This window comes from Cottoperca gobio, chromosome 20 (genome assembly GCF_900634415.1).
Source record: "Cottoperca gobio chromosome 20, fCotGob3.1, whole genome shotgun sequence".
Taxonomy (NCBI): domain Eukaryota; kingdom Metazoa; phylum Chordata; class Actinopteri; order Perciformes; family Bovichtidae; genus Cottoperca; species Cottoperca gobio.
Genome location: NC_041374.1, coordinates 11,705,626 through 11,726,014, shown reverse-complemented (window position 1 = coordinate 11,726,014; position 20,389 = coordinate 11,705,626). Strand labels below are relative to the sequence as shown.

Genomic DNA, 20,389 nt, shown 5'->3' with positions numbered 1-20,389 from the left:
AAACCAACATCAAGGAGATGGGGATTTATACAAGAAGCTGGGAGAGAGCTTTGAACTCAGCATCATTCCCCATCGCTCTTGGGAGAAGGATGTTTGTAGAATCTTGACCTCAGACACAGGAATAGCTTGCATTCATTTTCATCCTACACTTGAATTGTGCTTCTCATTCATTTATGCGGTCTCTTTCTTGCAGGAATTCACCATCTTTGCATCTTTGTGCTTCAAAAGAGGCTCATTTTCTTGGTGTTGGAAGTATATGTTTACATAGGGGGTCTAACCTTGATGATAATGCTCTCATGGGCACTTCTTTAGTGTAGGGGTCACCTTAAGGACATGTGTTCACTTATAGATCACATTTTAACAGATTATTCATAAGGACATCACCATTGGTTGGGTAAAAAGGGGAACTTACATACATTAAATGCGTTCAAATGTGAATATTTGTGCAGTTTTTTCTATCTTTGACTTTGTTATATAATACACTTTTGTTGCCAAACAATAGAAGAGTGTCATGCCTCCCAATCCCATGTTAGTACACATGCATTTTACAAGATATAAAAGCCAGTCAGTGCCCTCTTCCTCCTTAATCCCTGTTTGAACTGTATGCTGTATGTACACATATGAACACCACATGCACACTCGAGAAACACAGCAATTGTGTAAGAGAACGCAAATTAAGTATTTATTTTTGTTTGGATGTAACTGCACCACAATCACTGTAACATCCCTCTTTTGGTGTTTGTGAAGTTTCAAAGAGGATCGAGATGTGAAACACATCACTGATGTGTATATTTGCAGCCAGTGAATAAAGGCTGCCTAAAATGTAATTAAAAAAGGATAACAGTCCATTCTATCTATACATATAGCCGGAGGCATTTTTTTTAGAAATAGGTCACGCTCTGTGTCAGAGCCCCTTCCTTGCAGCCAATAGGAAACTGTAACCCATAAAATTATCAGCCTTGCTTCAGCCTCGTGGCCTACATTCAATACAAACCCGTGTGGCGGTTGAGTGGCAGAAGTCATTATTCCCGGCTGCTGTTTTAATATTGTCCATTTAGCTGGAGCCCGATAAGCGTCCCGCTTACTGAAATTAGATGGCACACTCCTCCTCGGCCGACAATCTCAAACTGATTAATTCAATAAGGGTTTTCTTACATTTTGAGCCGTTAATGGAATTTGGTCTTATGTGAGGGTGGGAGAACACACCTTGGATGAATACTGAGTTACATTATTCAGTCATTTATCACCCGCCCTTCTACTTTTTTACTTCCATACTGCAAATAATGATGTCCTTCTATTATTTAACAAGTGCAATAGTCATCTTTTAAGCTGGAAATTTTAAATTAGTGGTTGTGCAGTGCATGTTTAAGTCCGTTTTCCCATTGCAGTGCTGCGCCATTCTCCTGAAAGGGAGAAAGAAAAGCACTGTTTGACTCAACAGTTAGAAGAGAACTCTGGTCCCAGCTGCTCTATGGAAGACATGAAGGCTGAAGGTAGAAAGGTGCTAAAACACAAACCTGCAAGACATGAGAGGAGCACACAGTGCAGGGAAATACAGTCTGTGTGTTCACCACCATGTACTAGATGTCCATTTCAATGTGTATAAACCATGAGAGAACACACAGGCTCATGGGATAATGTCAGGGGGTTATATGTTCACGCTATATCAAAACACATCTAACTTTTGAATAAGAAACGCTTTCAATTTTCCGACCAATTGCAGAGTATGGTATGTCCAAAGAACGCAACTGTGTGGTGCATGTGTGTATTTCTGCTTTTGTGCCTAGTGTGTGTGTGTGTGTGTGTGTGTGCGTGTAGATGTGTGAGGTTGATGCATAACTGCATAAGTAATTCCATGCGACTTTAAAATCAAAATGGATTACATCAACATTTGTTTTCATTTTTTTGTGCTTTTCTGTGGACAGAGGGAAAAAAATGGTGGATGAGGTGGAACATGGCACGAGGCTGCGGGGGTGGAGGGTTTAGAGTTATTTCTGAACGGGTGCTTGAGAATAGTAGGCTGGTGAGGGCCACAGTGTTTCAGAAATGCTCTTCCTCTTCATTGACATACTTTCCCTACAGGCTGCGTCAATTTAAAGATATCCAAAATGATAAATCCAGCTCGAGCCGTGTGTGAAATGCTTTTCAGCCACCAGAAAGGTCAGACAGAGCGCAGAGTCAGGGGTGAACCAGCAATATGGAAGAAAAACGGGAAGTTCATCCAATATCAAATATCACAAGATTTTCACCAAATACCATGATACCGATATTGTATGGTTGACCACTGGTGCTTTCACAAAACATTTACACAATAAGATTATTGATAAATGACTAAGAACAGCTAGAACAGTTTGGTAAAACATGACGTCACTTTACAGCATTTAAAACCAGGAAATGCAAAACTTGACATATTACGAATCAAAATCTAAGACGATATCTAGTCTCATATTACAATATGGATGTAAGCCTGAGAAGCACTGACATTAGTTGTGTTACTCTCATAGCTTCAGTTAAAAAGTGGTGCTTTTAATTTCCTGCAGAAGAGAGTAACTATGTAATATGTTGACTGTAAGACAGGGACATAACTCATTTTGGATTAAAAAAATGCTCTCCTACATGATTGTCATACTGTGTATTTGTTTACACAACCTCAAACTTGCTGTCAGGTCAAAGTATTTTCGAAAATGTATCTAGGATAAATAAATAAAAACACAGCAAAGATTAAATACAAATACTTAATTGCATATATATATATATATATATATATATATAAAAGCAATTAAGAATTTGTATTTAAACTTTGCTGTGTTTTTATTTATATCCTATATATATATATATATATATATATATATATATATATATTTAAAGGAACATATTGTTATTGTATTCTTGATTTAGTTCAAGGTAATTGGTCAGCATGTTTGCCAATTATAAGAATTTGATTAGGTCATCGTCTTCCTGCGTGTCTCACCTGAGCATGTTGATGAAGAGGATGGTGATGGAGAGCAGGAAGAGGACTGCGTAGAGGAAGAGAGTGATGATCACTCCCGCTGCACCTGATTGGTCAGCTCGATAGAAGTGCCAATAAAGCTTGGCTGCATCACCCACCGGTGTGTCTGGGCTGTAGGCGAGACGCTGGGGAGATAACAGATTTAAAGAAAAGAAGAAGAAAAAAATCTAAAACTGTTATAAAGCTGGACATCTGATGAAGGTCTTGTCCAGGATAGATTCATCAAAAGAAGAACATCAAGGACTAAGTTTCACATTCTTACATTGCTGACTTTTTCAAATCACAAATATAATTTCTTAGTAATAACTACAAAATAGAAAGAGTCATTTTGGTCAGACACCATTACAATAGCATTAGACTTGATTTACCTCTTGTCAACAGTCCACAACATTTCAGTCTTCCTCACTGACACAATCCAAGCCGCTGCCAAAAAAAGACACCCATCTAACCTTGCACATTTTCTTTCTCCCCCCCCTCCCCCCCCCCTTTTTTTTGTAATCTAAAGTCACTTTGCCAAGATAAAGTGAACTCCTATTTAAAGTGCACAAGTGTCCAAGTTATTTTTAAGTGACTTACCCCGAGGATGGCGTCCACTGCAAAGACTGCCAGGGGGTCGAGGACTGTCCACACTCCCTGAGCCATGATAAACTTTGACGTGAAGGAAGGGAGTGAGCCAAATATTTGTTGACAGCCCCATCTGATCAGAACCAGCAGGAACGTTACTGCGTTCAAGGTCAGGGGACCCACCACCACCATCGCCAGCTCCTCCCGGGTGTGCAGCAAAGAACTCTGGTATACGAGGTCCACCGTGTGTGCATGGAACTGGAATCTGGCGGGAGAAGAAACGGAGGCGGGTGATGTGCTGTGATGTGGGGAAGAGTGTGAAGTGTGTGCATGTGTCAATATGCGTGTAGTATATTTGTGATGCTTTGCAGCTTAAGGGCAACTAGTGCCAGCAATCCAGACACTATGTTATATTGTACGCGGTTGATTCAATCATTTTTAATTAGCTTGATGACAATCAACATTGTAATTGCCTGTTTTAATAGTATGTGCTTCCTTATTGCTCACATGTGACGTGTTTGAAGAAAATGTATTATGAAATAATCAGTGTATACATATCAAATTAAACTAAAAGTAAAGTACATCAAAAAGTGACAGACGCCACGACAGTGTTAACACCTGTGCGGTTACTTGAGAGAGCTTTTTTTTTTTTTTAGACCCTCTATTGTAAATTACACTCCCCATTTACTGCAAGCCTCATGAGTTTCTTAATCTTCCCATCAGTCGGGAGGAGGTAGAGCCAGTGGTGGGAAAGGAGAGGTCCAGTTTTTGCTCATTTATTTCCATCTGATTTGCTCCAAAAGTCAAGCGTCTCTCAGATTCTGTCCATTAATCTGACAGTGGAGGTCCATTGTTGTTTTATCTGAAGCAAATCTCCGAACACACACATTCAATCCTCCGAAAGTCCTTTTAGAGCACAGAGATTACCTCACTGAACGGCCGGTACAGACAGAAGAGTTTAATGTTATTTTATTTCTATATATTTTTCCAGATAAATTGCATTGCTAAATCTCATGCCGAGGCTGACAGGGGCATCTTTCATCTATAGTGAATCTTGATATAATACAATAAAACTTTCCAGTTCAATAAATTGTAACAGCATTTTGACATTGGCAGCATCATTCCATATCAAATATCGGAGGTCATCATTCCATATTAAATCATATTTTGTGTCTCTTTTTAAATGTGATATTTGAAATTTCAAAACAGCTTGTAGTACTTATGTAATAGTTTGAGCATGTGCAGTGCTATTCCCAGGCAATGTGGATCCTGACCAGTGGTGGGAAGTCAACAAGGTACTTTTTATTATAAATATATATATTATAATGTTGTACTTTTTACAAAAAATACAGCTTGCATATTGATGCATAAGGGACAGTCTATTAATATAACATATAATAATAACATATATCACAGGGGGCACTTGTGTGTGCACTTTTAGTCGAGTCACATTTTTGAACACAGGACTGTTGTATTACGTATGTCACTATATATAAAAAAAGGCAGAAAGGAAAGCTCGTAGGTGACTGAAGCAACATTGGGCCCAGAGAGAGTCCGGGGCTCCGGGGCACACTTTGCTGTCCGCGGATGTCCCTGGACGGATTACGGGGACGGAGGAGGAAAAGAGAGACAGAGTTAGAGAGGAGGAGAAACAGAGTGAGATAAAAACAAGAAGGGAGGGAGGCCTGTCATCACACTCGCCTCTCTGACTGTCACTTGGCCTCTCTCTCACTGGGCACCACCAGCTCTGGCCATTGCATGGAGAGAGAAGTGCTTGGAGGGAAAGCAGCAGATTTGGACATGTGGAAGTTGTCATCTGACGTTGACCCCCTCTGTTTTCGCAATTTTGTTTTTTCACCTCGTATCCACCCCCTCAGTCCATCCTTTTTTGAAATTCCGCCACATTTCTTTTCTCCGTCAGCCTCCGTCTATCATGTTCCGTCTGCACCCCCGTGTTACTGGAATACAAACCTGCTTGTATGCATGTTTGCAGCCAGCTTGTTTTATTGTGATGACTTAAATCAGCACCATATGCCATTGAGATGTGATTTAACAGTGCTGTGGTATCTCATTGCTGTTTATTATCAATGCTGTGCAGCAAATAATAACAATACATTCCTTCCAAATAATGTAGCCTTTTGGGACTTACAGCCGTGTGGTGGAATCAGCAAACTCCCCCAGCAATGGTTTGTTAATATTGAGAGAGTCTTGTTAAAATGTTAATGGGGGGATTTTAAACAGATGATTTGGGGCGTATACATTGTGTGTGTATGTGTGTGTGCGTGTTTACCAACACGCACACACACACACAGACACACTGCACATCCTCATTCTCTCCTCTGCTCCTTAATTCCGCCACACCCCATTTCACAACCGTACGAGTTTGAGTATGTGTGTGTGTGTGCATCTGAAATTTGCGTATGTGCTTCAGTCATCTATGTATGTATCTGCCTTCCATGTAAAAAGGATTTATGTCAGCAGTGATGTATGTGCTCAAAAAGTGTCTATGTAGTTCTGCTCTATGTATGTGTATCCATACGCTCTCCTCTGCCCATTCATGTTTGTGTTTGTGTGTGTGTGTGTGTGTGTGTGTGTGTGTGTGTGTGTGTGTGTGTGTGTGTGTGCATGCAGGGTGATATCAAAGGAAGCAAACTCACTTGTTGACAGGAACTGCTATGGCCTGGAGGTAGAGCCACTGGCTGCAGTAATGCAGGTAGAGCCTCACAAACCACATCAAAGCCAGCAACAGCATAATGAGGCCGAGCTGCCGAACGGAGCCACGCCAGCTACTATGCGGCTGTTGTTGCCTCGGCAACTGCAGGCCCAGCTCGGACGGCAGCATGCGCAGGGCCAGGCGGGCTCGCTCGGACAGGCGTGAGGAACCACATCCAGTCAGTGCTGATCTGTTTTTAGACAGCGGACAATCAGACACACCTTAAAAACTTTTTTCTTTACTTTTTTTATTCTTCTTCTCATAATGTATAATGTGTAATGTGTCTATAACAGTTCCTGCACATGTTTGGCAGTGTCAGACAAGATCATTTAAATCATTTAAATAAGCGTGTACCTGTAGACCTCGGCATATACAAATATAAAGGTGAGTTACAACTAGATGTTTGAATTCACAGTACTAACACTTCCATTTCTATGCATTACATATAGTATTCAAATGCATTTTTTTTACTATCATCAGTTGCATGCAATAAATAATGTGTAGGGAAATGAAGTATTCAAATTGACACACATTCACACATTCACACACAAACAGATAGGAATCCCTTCCAGCAATGCTCAGCTTCCCTCAGCACCTCTGCCTCCTCTGTGCCGCCCTTTGTCAGGCCTGCTAAACTATTCCCTTTCATATAGAGGGCACAGATGGAACACTGGAGATGAGTTGAGAGGAGAGGGAGGAGAGGAGAGGAGAGAGGAGAGAGGAGAGAGGAGATGAGTGGAGAGGAGAGGAGAGGATAAGAGGAGAGGAGAGGAGAGAGGAGAGAGGAGAGGAGACGAGAGGAGAGAAGAGGAGAGGAGAGGAGAGGTGAGGAGAGGATAGGAGAGGAGAGGAGAGAGGAGAGGAGAGGAGAGAAGAGGTGAGGAGAGGAGAGGAGAGAGGAGAGGAGAGGAGAGGAGAGGAGAGGAGAGGATGAGAGGAGAGAAGAGAGGAGAGAGGAGAGGAGAGGAGAGGAGAGGAGAGGAGAGGAGAGGAAACTTCATACACAGCACATACATCACTGTACAGTGTGTGTGTTTGTGTGTACAGTAAATTAGTGCGTATACTTACAACTCGGATATAAATCCATTTACTATAGTTTGAACATGTCAACACAAGAAGACACGCATGACCCCAATCGTCTGCCTGGCAGTAACTAGACGAAGGCTAAAGTAGGTGTACAGTAGAGCTATGGTTAGCATCACAGAGTGACTTAAGGCCCCTGCCTGTGGACATCCCTGTGCCTCACCACTGTGTCCCAGAGCACAGTTGGAATTCACTTTGTAGTGTGTATCTAGGGAAATTGGTACACTGCCTAAAGAAGAAAAACAGAATCAATTGTATTTCCCCCCCCCACCAAATAATTAGGCTAGACTTACATCAAAATGCAGCATTGTGTTTTCTTCTGCTTGCATTGCTGCTGTAATGTCACACAGCTTTAAAACAAAAGAGATCATCTTCCCTGTTCCTGCGAGGTGGCTACACTCTCTGAAGTGTTAAATTATTTGCAGTTATCAAGTTACTTACTAGATGCACACGAGAGCGGCGGTGTAGCGTACAGTACACGTGGGAGAACTCCAGATTCATTCAGAAAACGCTCAGTCAACAGTTTGGGGCTAATAAATATTTATAGCTTGGCTGAAATAAACTGGAGCAGAGAGGATAAACATGTGGCGTAAAAGTCAGTTACCGGTCAGTTCTGTGGTTGACATTTTAAAGTAGAGCATGTTTCCAAATGTTCAATGCATATATATATATATATATATATATATATATATATATATACTGTATATTCCCTGTGTGAGGTCAGTGAGCTGCAGCAGGGATATGTACATTTGTGCATATATTGCTTTTCACTACATGTAAATCATATGAATGCATTGTTCACTGTTTTTTACTGTCAGCTTTGTATAATGTGGAGCCACTGCCTCCATATTAATGAATGACACTGATAGATAACTGTAGATATGTGGGCTTTCAGGTCAGGTGCAACAAAAACACGTTGTGCTGCACCTACATGATATCGAAAAGTGTCCATTGTGTGTTTATGCAAGATGTCGAACGGATAATGTTCGAGCAAATGCGCGTCTCTGCTTCTCTATTATGCTTTTGAAAAAAAGGCAGCTCCATTCTGTTCTGAGCTTTTTCTCCACTTGCTTCACTGTGTGGTATAAAACTGCTTTCCGCACGTCTGCAAAAGTGGAATTATAGAGTAGACAAAAAAGCAGCCAGTCACAGACACAGGCAAGATGCTACCCTGTCAAGTGGCATTAAACGGAAACATCAAATACAACCTGACGCCCATCTTTCATATAATGAAGATATTGATGATGCATGAAAGAGGAATATTTTTAGCCGTCTTCATGTGGCGGCCTCTTCCAAAGGAAACTGGTAACATGATGTGAAATCTGTTATCACCACTGAATTGATTTCATTATGGCACCTCCAATTACAAAAGTACAATACAGAAAGAGAGGGAAAGGCAGGGGGTGGAGGTGTGGGCTTTTTATCTCGCAGGAACGAAGGATATTTCACAGCTTGTCCCCTGAACGACTGATAGCATGTGGCGTAGCAGCCCAGAGATGAAACTAACCATTTCAACAGGCATGCTTTGGCACATAATACTATATTTTTAATTGTAATATGATTCTGTGAAATCTGGGCCAGGAGCTGTTCCTCATTATCTCAGTTTTGATATGTTTGTTGTTCATTCCCACGTCATCAAAGCACGTTGCAAGAGGACTCATCATTCTCTATAAACCTTGACACCGAGTGTCAAAGCCTGTAAATCAGATTTAACTAGCGTGTATCTGCCAACCATTGGAGCAGGAACCACCTCCTGGACTGCTTTTTCCCAGGCGGCGTCCCTCAATGTTGTACGGCATGACAACAAACGGGAGCTGTGCTCTTAAAAATAGCACAAAGTGGATATCAAGTACAGACAAGTATTAAACCTCTAAGACGCCATGGGTAATGAGAGATGGGGGGGGCGGGGAGTACAGCATTTTAAAAAGCAGATTTATGGTGAGGAGGCTCCGGGGCCGAGGAGAGTGAAGGTAGCGCTCAGAATCCTTCTGCAAGGCCCTAATGGCTTAAACCCTCCAGTCGAAGGCCACTTAAAATATTGGACTTATCCCTTTATTTTGAGGATTAAGTTATTTTCTGTCACTTTCTTATTTGGGGCCACCGGCATTGTTTATAAATGCACTAAAACGACACGTCTTCTCCCACAGAGTCGAAGAATGGCTTGCTGTTGGGGAAATAGAGAAAGCGAAGATACAGTGTGAAAATAGACTTAACAGATTGACAGATAACGTGATTGTTTTCTTAGTGGCCCAGATGCACGAGTGTTGTGGTGATTATGGAAGTGCGATTATCTTAGGTGTCAAGAGATAGGACTGAAGATAGCACATCTTTGTTTACATTTTCTTTTTGAAGAACGCTGATAAGGCATTTGTTTTGGATAGTGACAGTATCAGTCATCTGTCCTCTCTGGGTTACACAACGAGCTCCGTCTGACGCGGTAATAAAGGAGACATGTACTTGTAGATGCAGTAAACTTCATATAACTAACAAGTAATTATGTTTCTGTTTGAGTTTAATCACAGCTAAGATTCAGTCGTGGGAGTTTACTGTTTATGACACGTCTAAACAAGACCTACAATGCCTATCAGCTACCCAGGAAACACAGATATTATGCAATATATATCTAATATTCGCATCAATTACCTGTACATAGATCCACAGCCAGTAACAGGTTAGCCAGTGATGCACTTTATTAACTCTGTGTTACATAAACATGAGCAAATATGCCAATCCAAATGTGCGTCATGTACAGATGCTGCAGTCATAGAAGTTTTAACGGCCTATTTATTGCATTTACGCAGAAGCACATAAGTTCACGTAATGATTGGCATAGCAGGGCTTTGTGCAGGTGGGGAAAATATAATACAGGAAGCTATGAAACATCACAAAGAAACCTGCTCCCACAAGATGTATTAAATGATAATCATTGGTTACCAAGCTGGTATCATTTTCCAAATCACCTTGAATGTGTGTGTGCATAAAAACAAGTTGAATGGAGCAGCAGTATATGCCTGCAAGGCTTTTAGATAATTGAGTCATTTTCATATCATCTTGTGAGAAGTTTTATTTATAATGGAAAAAAATCACAAAAAAATGCTTCCGATTTAACTTTGTGGAGCTCTTTCTCTCTTTTAATTTTATTTGTTCCAAGAACAATTACCTTACCATTTGGGGGCTTTATAAGCACAGCTTTTTACAGAGACCCTGGCAAAGCGAGAATACACATAAATGAGTTTCATTGACAAAAAGGGAGCACGGTGGCAGGTATTTGGGGTGTAGTTAAAAGAGAATTATGGTATAGTGAGTCAGCTGCAGTACTGGAGTCCATCAACATGTAATTAAAATAGTACAACGATGCACCGCCAAATTATCAGAATTATTTGCAGCTGACAGGGAGTAGAGGAGAACATAATCAGAAGCTGTGAAATAAAAAATGTTCCACTTAATTAGGAATTTCCATGTTTGACTAATAGTTGGCTGCTCATTTTTACAATGCGCAGGAGGTTTTCATGCAAGCAAATATGAGGGCAATGGAAAAGGCCACAAGTGCTATGTGCTGATCAGCTCGCAGGGGATGAGATGCAACGCTGGCACAGAATCGCAAGCTCGTATAAATGTTGCGCTGATGATTATATCATATCTAATGTGAAACCAAGTGCAAACCAACAGCTTCATGATGGTGATTAGAGAAGGATGTGGAGCATTTTATGTAGGCAACTAAAACTCTTACTCGGGGTTGTGAATTCTGGACGATGACATTGTGAGGTAACGACCATCAACATGATCAGTTGATCTATGTGTAATCGACCACGATAAAAACACAAATTACTACTATTTGCTTATGATCAATAATTGTTTCAAATTCATTCAAGGGAACAAGTATGCTTTCAGGTTCTGTGATGCTCCAGACAGCGCCTGTCTCTTTAAGGCCCCCTTCCGGGAAAAGCCTAGACAGCTTTGATTGGCTTGCAAGAAATAAATGCACCTTTGCAAACGTAGTTCTCAAACTGCAGGTGGAGATACTCAGATGGGTGCTGCATGTGATGTAGGAAGTGGACATAAAACTGACTGGGTTGTCTAACTTTACATTTTGTGTGTGAGTCTCAAACCAATCGTATGAACACAAGCACAGAAAAAGTGAGTTTTTAATGATACGACCCCTTTAAAGGAATTGTTCGCTTAGGAGTAACTTCCTTGAGTCTCTGCTTGTTGCCTGCCAACCTCACGACAAAGACAAGACAGGAAGTACTGTGCAACGGCGAAGAAATAGTTTGGCACATAATCCCCACGTTTATTCTTTGCATTTTAAACAAATGTATTAATAACATAAAAACCTTTGGAGAGAGCCAAGCTGGTTGTTTACATTCCAATGCACTAATATTCTTTGTGTAAAGGCAAACCTCTACAGCTACGAGCAACAGTACCATTCTAAAATGTGATGATCCAGCTTTATTACTGGCCAAACAAATCCCCCCTGTAAAAATGTGTTTTGGCCTCCACACACACCTTGGATTAGTTTAGATGTATACATGAGGTAGCCGTTTCATTGCCATGCAACATGTGGCGTTTTTATGGAGCGCCTGACTTAGCACGAGAGGGGATTAAAACATGGAAATGGCAGGTCCCTCGGTGCGCCATAAACTAGGATGGAAATATTTCAAATGCAGATGCACCTGGGATCAACAAACACACAGGGACTTCCCAGGACCTCGTTACACACACAGCTACTGCAGCGACCACCACCATCCTCAACAATGAAGAACAGGTTGTTTTTCTCTCTGTAAAGTTTTTGTTTTTTTGGGGGGGGGGGGGGCAGTGAGAAAATACTGAACACATGGTGCCAGTAGATGTGTAATACATGGAATGATTAATGCAGGACAAATAATACATGTTTTAAGGAGATCTATCCATTCATCAATTTGGGTGAGGCGTACAGGGAAGAGTGCTGCGGAGGCTGAGTATGGGCCTCCAGAGAGTTGCATCAGTATTTAAATGGATTTCACTTCTCTGACCTTGCCACGTAACTGCAGGACATTGTCACCAGAGAGATAGAGACGGAGAGAGAGAATGAGGAGAGGAAGGCAAGAGAAAGATGAAGGAAATTAGAGGCAGAAAAAGCGGGATGAAGACAGAAGTGAGAGGGAGAGTGAGAGGAAACAATTATGAGCCGGAGAGACTAACGATATGATATGTGTGTGTGTGTGTGTGTGTGTGTGTGTGTGTGTGTGTGTGTGTGTGTGTGTGTGTGTGTGTGTGTAGAAAGCAATTAAGTGGGTGATAGACAAAGACAAAAGCAAGAAAAAGACATGAAATGTCACCCAGAGTCACAGAGCAGATTGGGCATTTGTAACTCTGGAGCCTTTCTATTCTATCAGTTGTGTCAATACAGGATGTAATGGACCTCTTTAAACGGTTGTTTCCACATGACTTCTTATGAGGCTAGGAAATACAAACACCATGAATGACTTTGTTTTGGGCTAAGTGTCACTCCCATCTCATATGTGGCTCCAAACAGACAAACGCAAACTGTTAACTGTGGTGTCATGATTTAGTTTTACATTGTCAATGGCAGAAATAGGTGCCGATGACTTCATGCTCGTGCACACGCAAATGTTAGAATCAAATTATGATTACATCGGCATCTACGACTTGTCAGTTATATTATTAGAGCTGCCAGTCAGTGGTGTTTTCCTAAAAGTTCATATTTATTTGCACAGGGCAAAGTGCATTAGTGCATGTTTGTGCTACAGTGCATTAGCTAACAAGTATATGCATGTACAAATCCACTTTTAAATTCTTGGGGAGTTGTTTGTTGACATTAGAAATCTTTTTTAGAAGTTTATGTCAGACTTCAAGCAAGTGATTACAGATGAAAAGAGAAGAGCGTGAGGGAAGTGTCACCTCTGGCCTAAGTCTCTTTCTTTATCATGCACACACACACACACACACACACACACACACACACACACACACACACACACACACACACACACACACACACACACAAATCACACGCAATCACTCATATGCTCTCACATGTAGTCCCTGTCATTTTCTTCTCTATCCGCTCCCCCCCTCCCCTCCTCTCTCTTACGTGTCTGTGGGAAACACATTCATTTGACCCGGACCACCAATGGGACCGCAGTCAGCTCTGACTGACAGCCACATCACTGCAGATTAACCAATCATATTGCAACATTAGACTGTCAGGGAGCTGACAGCTCTTATTTCCATAAAGGAAGCAGCACGTTGATTGTGTATGTATGTGTCTGTGAGATCCGAAGTGACCCAGGGCGCGTCTGGCCGCAGAAAACCCTAACATGTGCACTCGGGCCGCGGTAGCCAGGGGCCCTCTCTTTCACACACGCACGCTCGCACTTGCGCATGCATACTCGCAGACACATTCCTGCCCCCTCAGCACAGGAAAGCACTAGAGACCCAGGGGTGAACAGCACTGCCATCTCCACCCACCTCTCCTACCAGCATTACATCAGAATTGATTGACCCTTGGACTGAGTTGTGATTCGGCGCCGCAGTATGCAGGGGATTGACAGGCTGGAACGAGTTGTTATTTCAGGTGTTTTTCTCTCTTTCTCTGTCTGTTACTGCAGGCCGATCTCTCTATCCCTCCATGAGCGTTAAGGGCTCTTCTTTAGAATAGGAATGACACTGCAGCGTGCATGTTTGTCAATGTTTTCGGCAAATGATCCCGTGTAGATGAGCAGCCGTGAATGGTATAACTTTACACTTTACTGTTACACTGTTGCAGACTCAAACAGATGGAGGGCACGGAAAGATAGAGACAGAGACACACAGTGAGTGAGTGCTCTGATAGGCTCGGTTAGGGGAAACGGGCGGAGAGGATTGTTGGTCCCCAACGAGGCGAGCTAACTGGTGGAAATTAGGTCAGTGTGTTCCCTCTGACTCCACAACAAGAACAGACTGTGCATGTGCGCGTGCGTGCGTGTTTTGCCGGTGCACCTACAGCTCCATACTGCACTGCTATAGTAACATATTGTGCAGGTCCGTGCGTGTTTGTGTGTGTGTGTGTGTGTGTGTGTGTGTGTGTGTGTGTGTGTGTGTGTGTGTGTGTACGCTGTCTGTGATGTGAGATAATGCGTTCCCAAAGGTAAGGCTGGATTTTAATACAGGTGATAATTATTTTCCACCACTTCACTTCCACTGCTTTAACCCACACTTAACAATCTTGTTTGATAAATAGTTTTAAAATTAAATTGATAAAGCTGTATTTATTTTGACTCATCCCCCGTCTAATGGAAAGAGAAAACTAGGATGTAACTAATCATAACATCATTACCGGTAACAAAATAGTTCTGAATATGAAAAAAAAATGAATAAAGGTTAAGTGACATTTATTCCCAAATGGCAATACAGTCTTTTGGAGTAAAAAGCTTTGGGGACAGATGGAGTCAGTTCTGCAGTCTTTGGCCTCCGGAGGATGAGGATGCTCTTTATTCTACCTCCCACCCAGCTTTGTCTTTACTCTCTCTGTCTGTCTCTGTCTCTGTCTCTCTCTCTCTCTCTCTCTCTCTCTCTCTCTCTCTCTCTCTCTCTCTCTCTCTCTCTCTCTCTCTCTCTCTCTCTCTCTCCATGTCTCCTGATCAGGACAAGTCACACATACTATAATTGATATGAGATTTAGGGGGTATATTTCAATGTAATTAGAATCTTGATAATTGGACTAATTAGATCTAATTGCTACGTGAGAATGACTTTGATTAAAACAGGTTTCTCTCCTCAAAACCAGTAGAAAAAAAAGTAGTTGGGTGACATTGGAGAGACACAATGCTAAAGCTAATTTACAACAATCATGGACGGATACAAATCCAACAGGTATGAGCAAATAGTTTTCATAAACAAACAAACTGATAATTGTAATTTGTTTGGAAGTAATTAAAATAACTAAATGTAAAATATTTGCTAAGCTTAAATCCCAGCTAGCAACAATAACTTATGTTGAGTACACTTAAGTGTAAGGTAATGCTATAGTACCCTCTAAGGTGTAAAATTAATTCAGTCTGAGTATGTTTACCTTTTGTAGAAGTTGTTGCCGCACCATCCGAAAGCACTAAATTGGCCCTATCAAATTACAACAGCTGTATTGAATCAGGTGCTTTGATTTTGCTCAGCGCTCTTTCTGTGAGAAAAAAGGTGGTTAAGATTACACTTGTAGACATCAAATAAGCTGGAAGGTCGGCCGGAGCCTTTCATGCACGTTCAAACAGACAGCAGCAGCGCAGGACCAACAAAGAAATTAGAGAAGAAGAATCATTCAATGCTTATTTTCATAGTCTTTTTCATTTGCCCAGAATTGACTTGCATTTGTCGATACTTGCAAGTAAAAAGTGCATCGTGTTGTCTTTTAATTTTTTATTTATGGTTTACGGTTATTATGATTGCATATAACATGTAGTTAGAAAACAGGAATTAAATAAAACATAAAAAAAGAAAAGAACTCCAAAAATGCACAGAAGCTAAACCTGGCACCACTGAAACACTTATTAAAATTAAATATGATTTATGTATAACATTATATACTGTATACTAATGCAGAAGATTTCTTAGTAGTTATGCTACTGATAGGAAAATAGAGATGTTAGTGATACGCATTGTCTATGTGATGCTTTCATATAAACTGTTGCACATAAAAATATTTTTATACAGTTGATAGGTATTGCCATACAATTAGACTTTGAAGTCACACCTGCAGCTACATACTTGTGAGTTACTCTTATTATCAGTGTGACTGTATACACCGTGGAGCTCTGTGAGACATTCCAATACATTTCATTACATTTATTCTACTTAGTGAATAAAGTGTTCCTGACTGTGACGTTCTGCAAATGAATGCATTGTGTTAAAGACTTGTGATTCTCAGACTATCCTAACTGAATCTTACTGTTTCTAAGTGTTTGCTTAATAATGCATGAGCATCTGATTTGCACATTTGTGCCGGGATGCCCTATAAAAATCTCAATGAGCTCAATCTCTTGTGGCTCAATAGATGGCAGTAATATCCCTCAATCACTGCAGTATGAATCCTCATCCCACATGCAATGCAAGTGTGTGCAGACATTCGTGCGCACACATACTGTACACAGACACAGTTGAGAGGAGATGCACACATAAACACAAACACACTCCCACACACATGCACACAAACACACACACACATACCACCAGAGCTCTCAAAAATGCCAGAAGAGATGGATATGACATCATTACGGCACATAAAACAAAAAAATCAGTAAACAATTTTGTCTGCGTCCCTGTCAGTCCTCAGGTAATGTAGAGAATCCCAGAATAAGTCAAACAGCACAGTGGGAGAGATGGGTGAGGGCATGACTTGTATGTATGACTGCAGTGTCTTTAACTCTATTGTGAAATCCAACACTGGCACAGTATCTTTCTAATGTTCTGATTAGGCGAGGGCAAGAAACCTGCCTTTAGCTCAGAGATACTGTAATGTGTGTGCGTGTAAAGATAAAATCAATAGCAGCAGCACCTTCACAGGGCATCAGGGAATCCGCCAGGGCTTCAACTCAATACCATTCGTACCTATAACTGACAGACGTGTCTCATCTCACGGAGCCCGGCGACTGCTCAGAGGTAAAAAGCGGCACTATGAATAATCGTGAAAACCATTTAATTGTGTCCCTTTGTGTGCAGCCTGCCCGCGTTTCTGTGTTCGTTTTGTATTCACTCTCCCTCAAGATAGTCCCTGTGTCGTCATTTGTTGGCAGGATACGCTGGTAATCATTTGAATTCCCCCAGTATGTTCAGAAGATGTTAGGGAGTAGTCTCTGATCTTGTTTAATATGTGACCAGCAGCTATAAATTACCAACTCCCAGAAATGAGGAAACATGGGTACTTTTAACTCTCCAGGGAGCGCTCTCTTTCTGTCTCCCTCTCTCCGCCTCTCTCCCCTCTAGTGTAGCAGTGTGCATGGTAATCCCCTCCCCTTAATTTAGTTGACGTTCAAATAAAAACAAATACCTGTGACTTTTTTTGTTGAAATAAGCAATTTTGCTTTTAGCCTATTCCGATGCTCCACGGGCACACGGCGCTGCACCTTGTTGCGTCGAACACATTTGGCCAAGGTGTTTGAAATGCCGTGCTTTCTGCTTTGTTTATATTTCATATATCCCTGTTTTCTCATTAAAATCAAATGCTGTAAGCCACGGCGAAGAGGAAAACACATTTTTCCAAACCTCCTTTGTTGCATTTTGTTGTGCAGAGGAGTGGGAAACAAATAAAGCACACAGTGACATAATGGGTGTAGGTTGAGCAATTGTTTGGTCTGCCGATGCAATATTGTTACAAACCAAATTAAAGATTGATTCTTTTGTCTAAAAAATGTAAAACACTCAGTGAAATTGTATATTAAAATTTAAAAAATTGCATTACAGTGTATGTTAATTTCAATGCAGAATATATTTGATTTGATCAAATAGGTGAGATGTTGTTGGCCGTAGAATGTCCTTTGCTTTCTAACAAACTTCTCGCACAGTGTGACAAATCAGGCCATGACTTTGCCTTGTTAACAGATTAATAACCAGCTATACGAGATTAAAGTCGTAACGGATGCAAACCATCCATTTAGTTCGGCTTTCCCTTGGAGGACATGTGACTGCTGTATCTATATCTGTACAGGACGTGTTCCAGGCACATTTTGTTGTCAGCGTCTGCCTGATTGATGGCGTGCACATCACTGTCTGTGAGGCACACCAACCGGTTGTCACCCACGTTTTTCTTCTCTTTTTTTCCTCCACGTTTGAATTTTGCGAGACTGAGGCAGGATAATGAGTGGTGAGACTTACTGTAGGGAGAATGTATACTCCTCCATCTCCTCCGTAGAGAGGTTCTCCATTGAAGGCGGCATCTTCTGTTTGTCTGCCTGCCGAGGCGGTGCGCTGCTGCTGCTCATGCTGGGGCCGCAGCTATTTGTCTTCTTGATTGGCTTCTTCTGTGAGAGGCAGAAATCGGGGAGAACACATGCGGATGTCATTTGTAATCAAAGCAGGAAACATGCCTCTGAATTTATCTTGGGGGATGCACACGGTGACAGTGACAGTGTGCGTGACACTTTGGAACCTCTCCTATATCTCAACCCCGCCTCAATTGACACGAGACAAGAATGACGGCAAAATCGCATACGGCACGCCATCATTCAAGTTGAGTTCATTTGGGAAACGTGCGTACAGTGACGGTGGCGTTAAATATGTGATATTTGAGCAGCTGGCACTGTTTTTTTTCCACACAAGTCGTTTACTGTCATCGTCATAAACACAGTCAAATGGAGTTAGGAAGTGGGGTTTTAAATATTTCACCAAGGTACTTGGGAGCAGATATTATTTGTTAAGCCGCCAACATGTTAACGGCTTGCTTTCCCGGGCCCTGTCAGCCCTGCCTGTGTTGCCCTTGGGTGGGCTTAGTGCCTTTCTGCTTGAAGTTGTGAAATACTCACTGATGTATGTTAATGAGATCCACAGTTTGAATAACTCTACCTCTCTGCATTTCTTTTTTCATCTTTTCCTCTCCTCCATCTCTCTGTCTCTCCCTCTGAGATAAACTGGGCCCAGGAAGTAGTAAATGGGCAGGGCCCCATAAAAACTCCATCCGTTTTCATAGGGCAATCTTTGCCAAAGCAAGCTGGGATTCCAGAGTGATGATCACAATAAAAGGGTGGAAAGGAGCGGGAAAGAAGGCAGGGAGAAAAAATGCAGGAGATATATAAACCACAATGTTCTCTGGTGTCTCTCCACAATAAATTTAATGCAATACCTTAAGAGCGTATATAGCTGGATTCCTGCCCCGTGGGCAAAGTGGTCGCCTGGAGAAAATTCATTTTAATTAGGCCTGCACTGCAGGTTGAAGGGTTGAAATCTGATCCCGAGCGCTCCCAGGCTGGGGCAGGTTGGAGATCACTCCACTTAATCATTAGACAACTGGGTTCAACACCACGACATTTGACAGAGTTAGCAAGGTTTTAAAGACAGGGGCCAATAGGAGAAGGGAAAAAAAGTGGTCTACAGAGGCTGCAGAGAAATAAAACCTCGGATCAACAAACTCATTTATTTAACAGGTCATCACTGATTAATGGAGGTCTGAGGAGCCTCTTGTACATCAGTGGAAGGAGGATAGTACGAATGAAGACATGGAGGGAGAGAGGCGGGAGGGTAGGATGTATATGTGTGTGACAGACGGAGGCTTGATGTTGTTCATAGGCTCCTCGCTACCTCAACAATAACATCGCAACAACAAAAGGCCGCAGTGGAGGCACAATGGCAGGGGCGGACCGGGAGGCAGCAGTGCCAGATCAGCACACAGGGTAATTTTGCAATTACCACTTCAAAGTATGGCAGGTAACATGCAGGCTTTGATTAATTTAGCTTAAGTCGTCTGTAGCACAGAAAGAGGCGTGTTTAGAGCGGCTTGGAGAAAGAAAAAAAAGGGAGGCCTGGCTGGCATTGCTGATTTCACAGAATTTGAGCTGCTTTGCTTGTCAAACAGATCAAAACTGGCTTTGAAGGCTGAAAAATACCTGTTAGTGTGAAATGTATTTTGACAAATCTCAGATAATAAGCCGGGGAGGTGTGTGTAGGGGAGCGAAGAGGGGCGGGAAGGAAAGGGAAGGAGAAAGCGGAGAGGGTGCTCATTTCAAGGGTGGGAACAGTTTCCCTTAAATCGCAGCGTTACCTTGTAGTGAATCCCACCCTCTGCTTTCTCCCTGCACGGATCCCTCTTCTCTCCCGTGTTTCCAGAAATTGCTCCCGAGGAGGAATTCTTCCCTGCATCCCAAAAAAAAAAAAAAGAGAAGTGATGTGCAAGTGAGTGTGAAAAAGTAAGAAATGTTCGTGTTTGTTTTTCTTTTGCAAACCACATCTGGCAATCATAGTGAGGATCAAGGGTGGCTGACTTGTATTTATATCGCAACATCCAAATGATTGGGAGTTTACACTTACACTAAAGAAAATCAACAATGGAAAGTGACAAA

The 20,389-nt window shown here is 41.8% G+C and overlaps 1 protein-coding gene across 1 annotated transcript in view; it reads right to left on the bottom strand.

Annotated features, from left to right (window-relative positions):
• ofcc1 (orofacial cleft 1 candidate 1) overlaps positions 1 to 20,389 on the bottom strand; it is a 72,859-nt gene that overhangs the window by 22,658 nt on the left and 29,812 nt on the right. Inside the window, 5 exon segments of the mRNA XM_029458073.1 lie at positions 2,972 to 3,135; positions 3,587 to 3,839; positions 6,232 to 6,477; positions 18,213 to 18,358; positions 20,092 to 20,183. Of these exon segments, the coding sequence (XP_029313933.1) occupies positions 2,972 to 3,135; positions 3,587 to 3,839; positions 6,232 to 6,477; positions 18,213 to 18,358; positions 20,092 to 20,183 (901 nt within the window).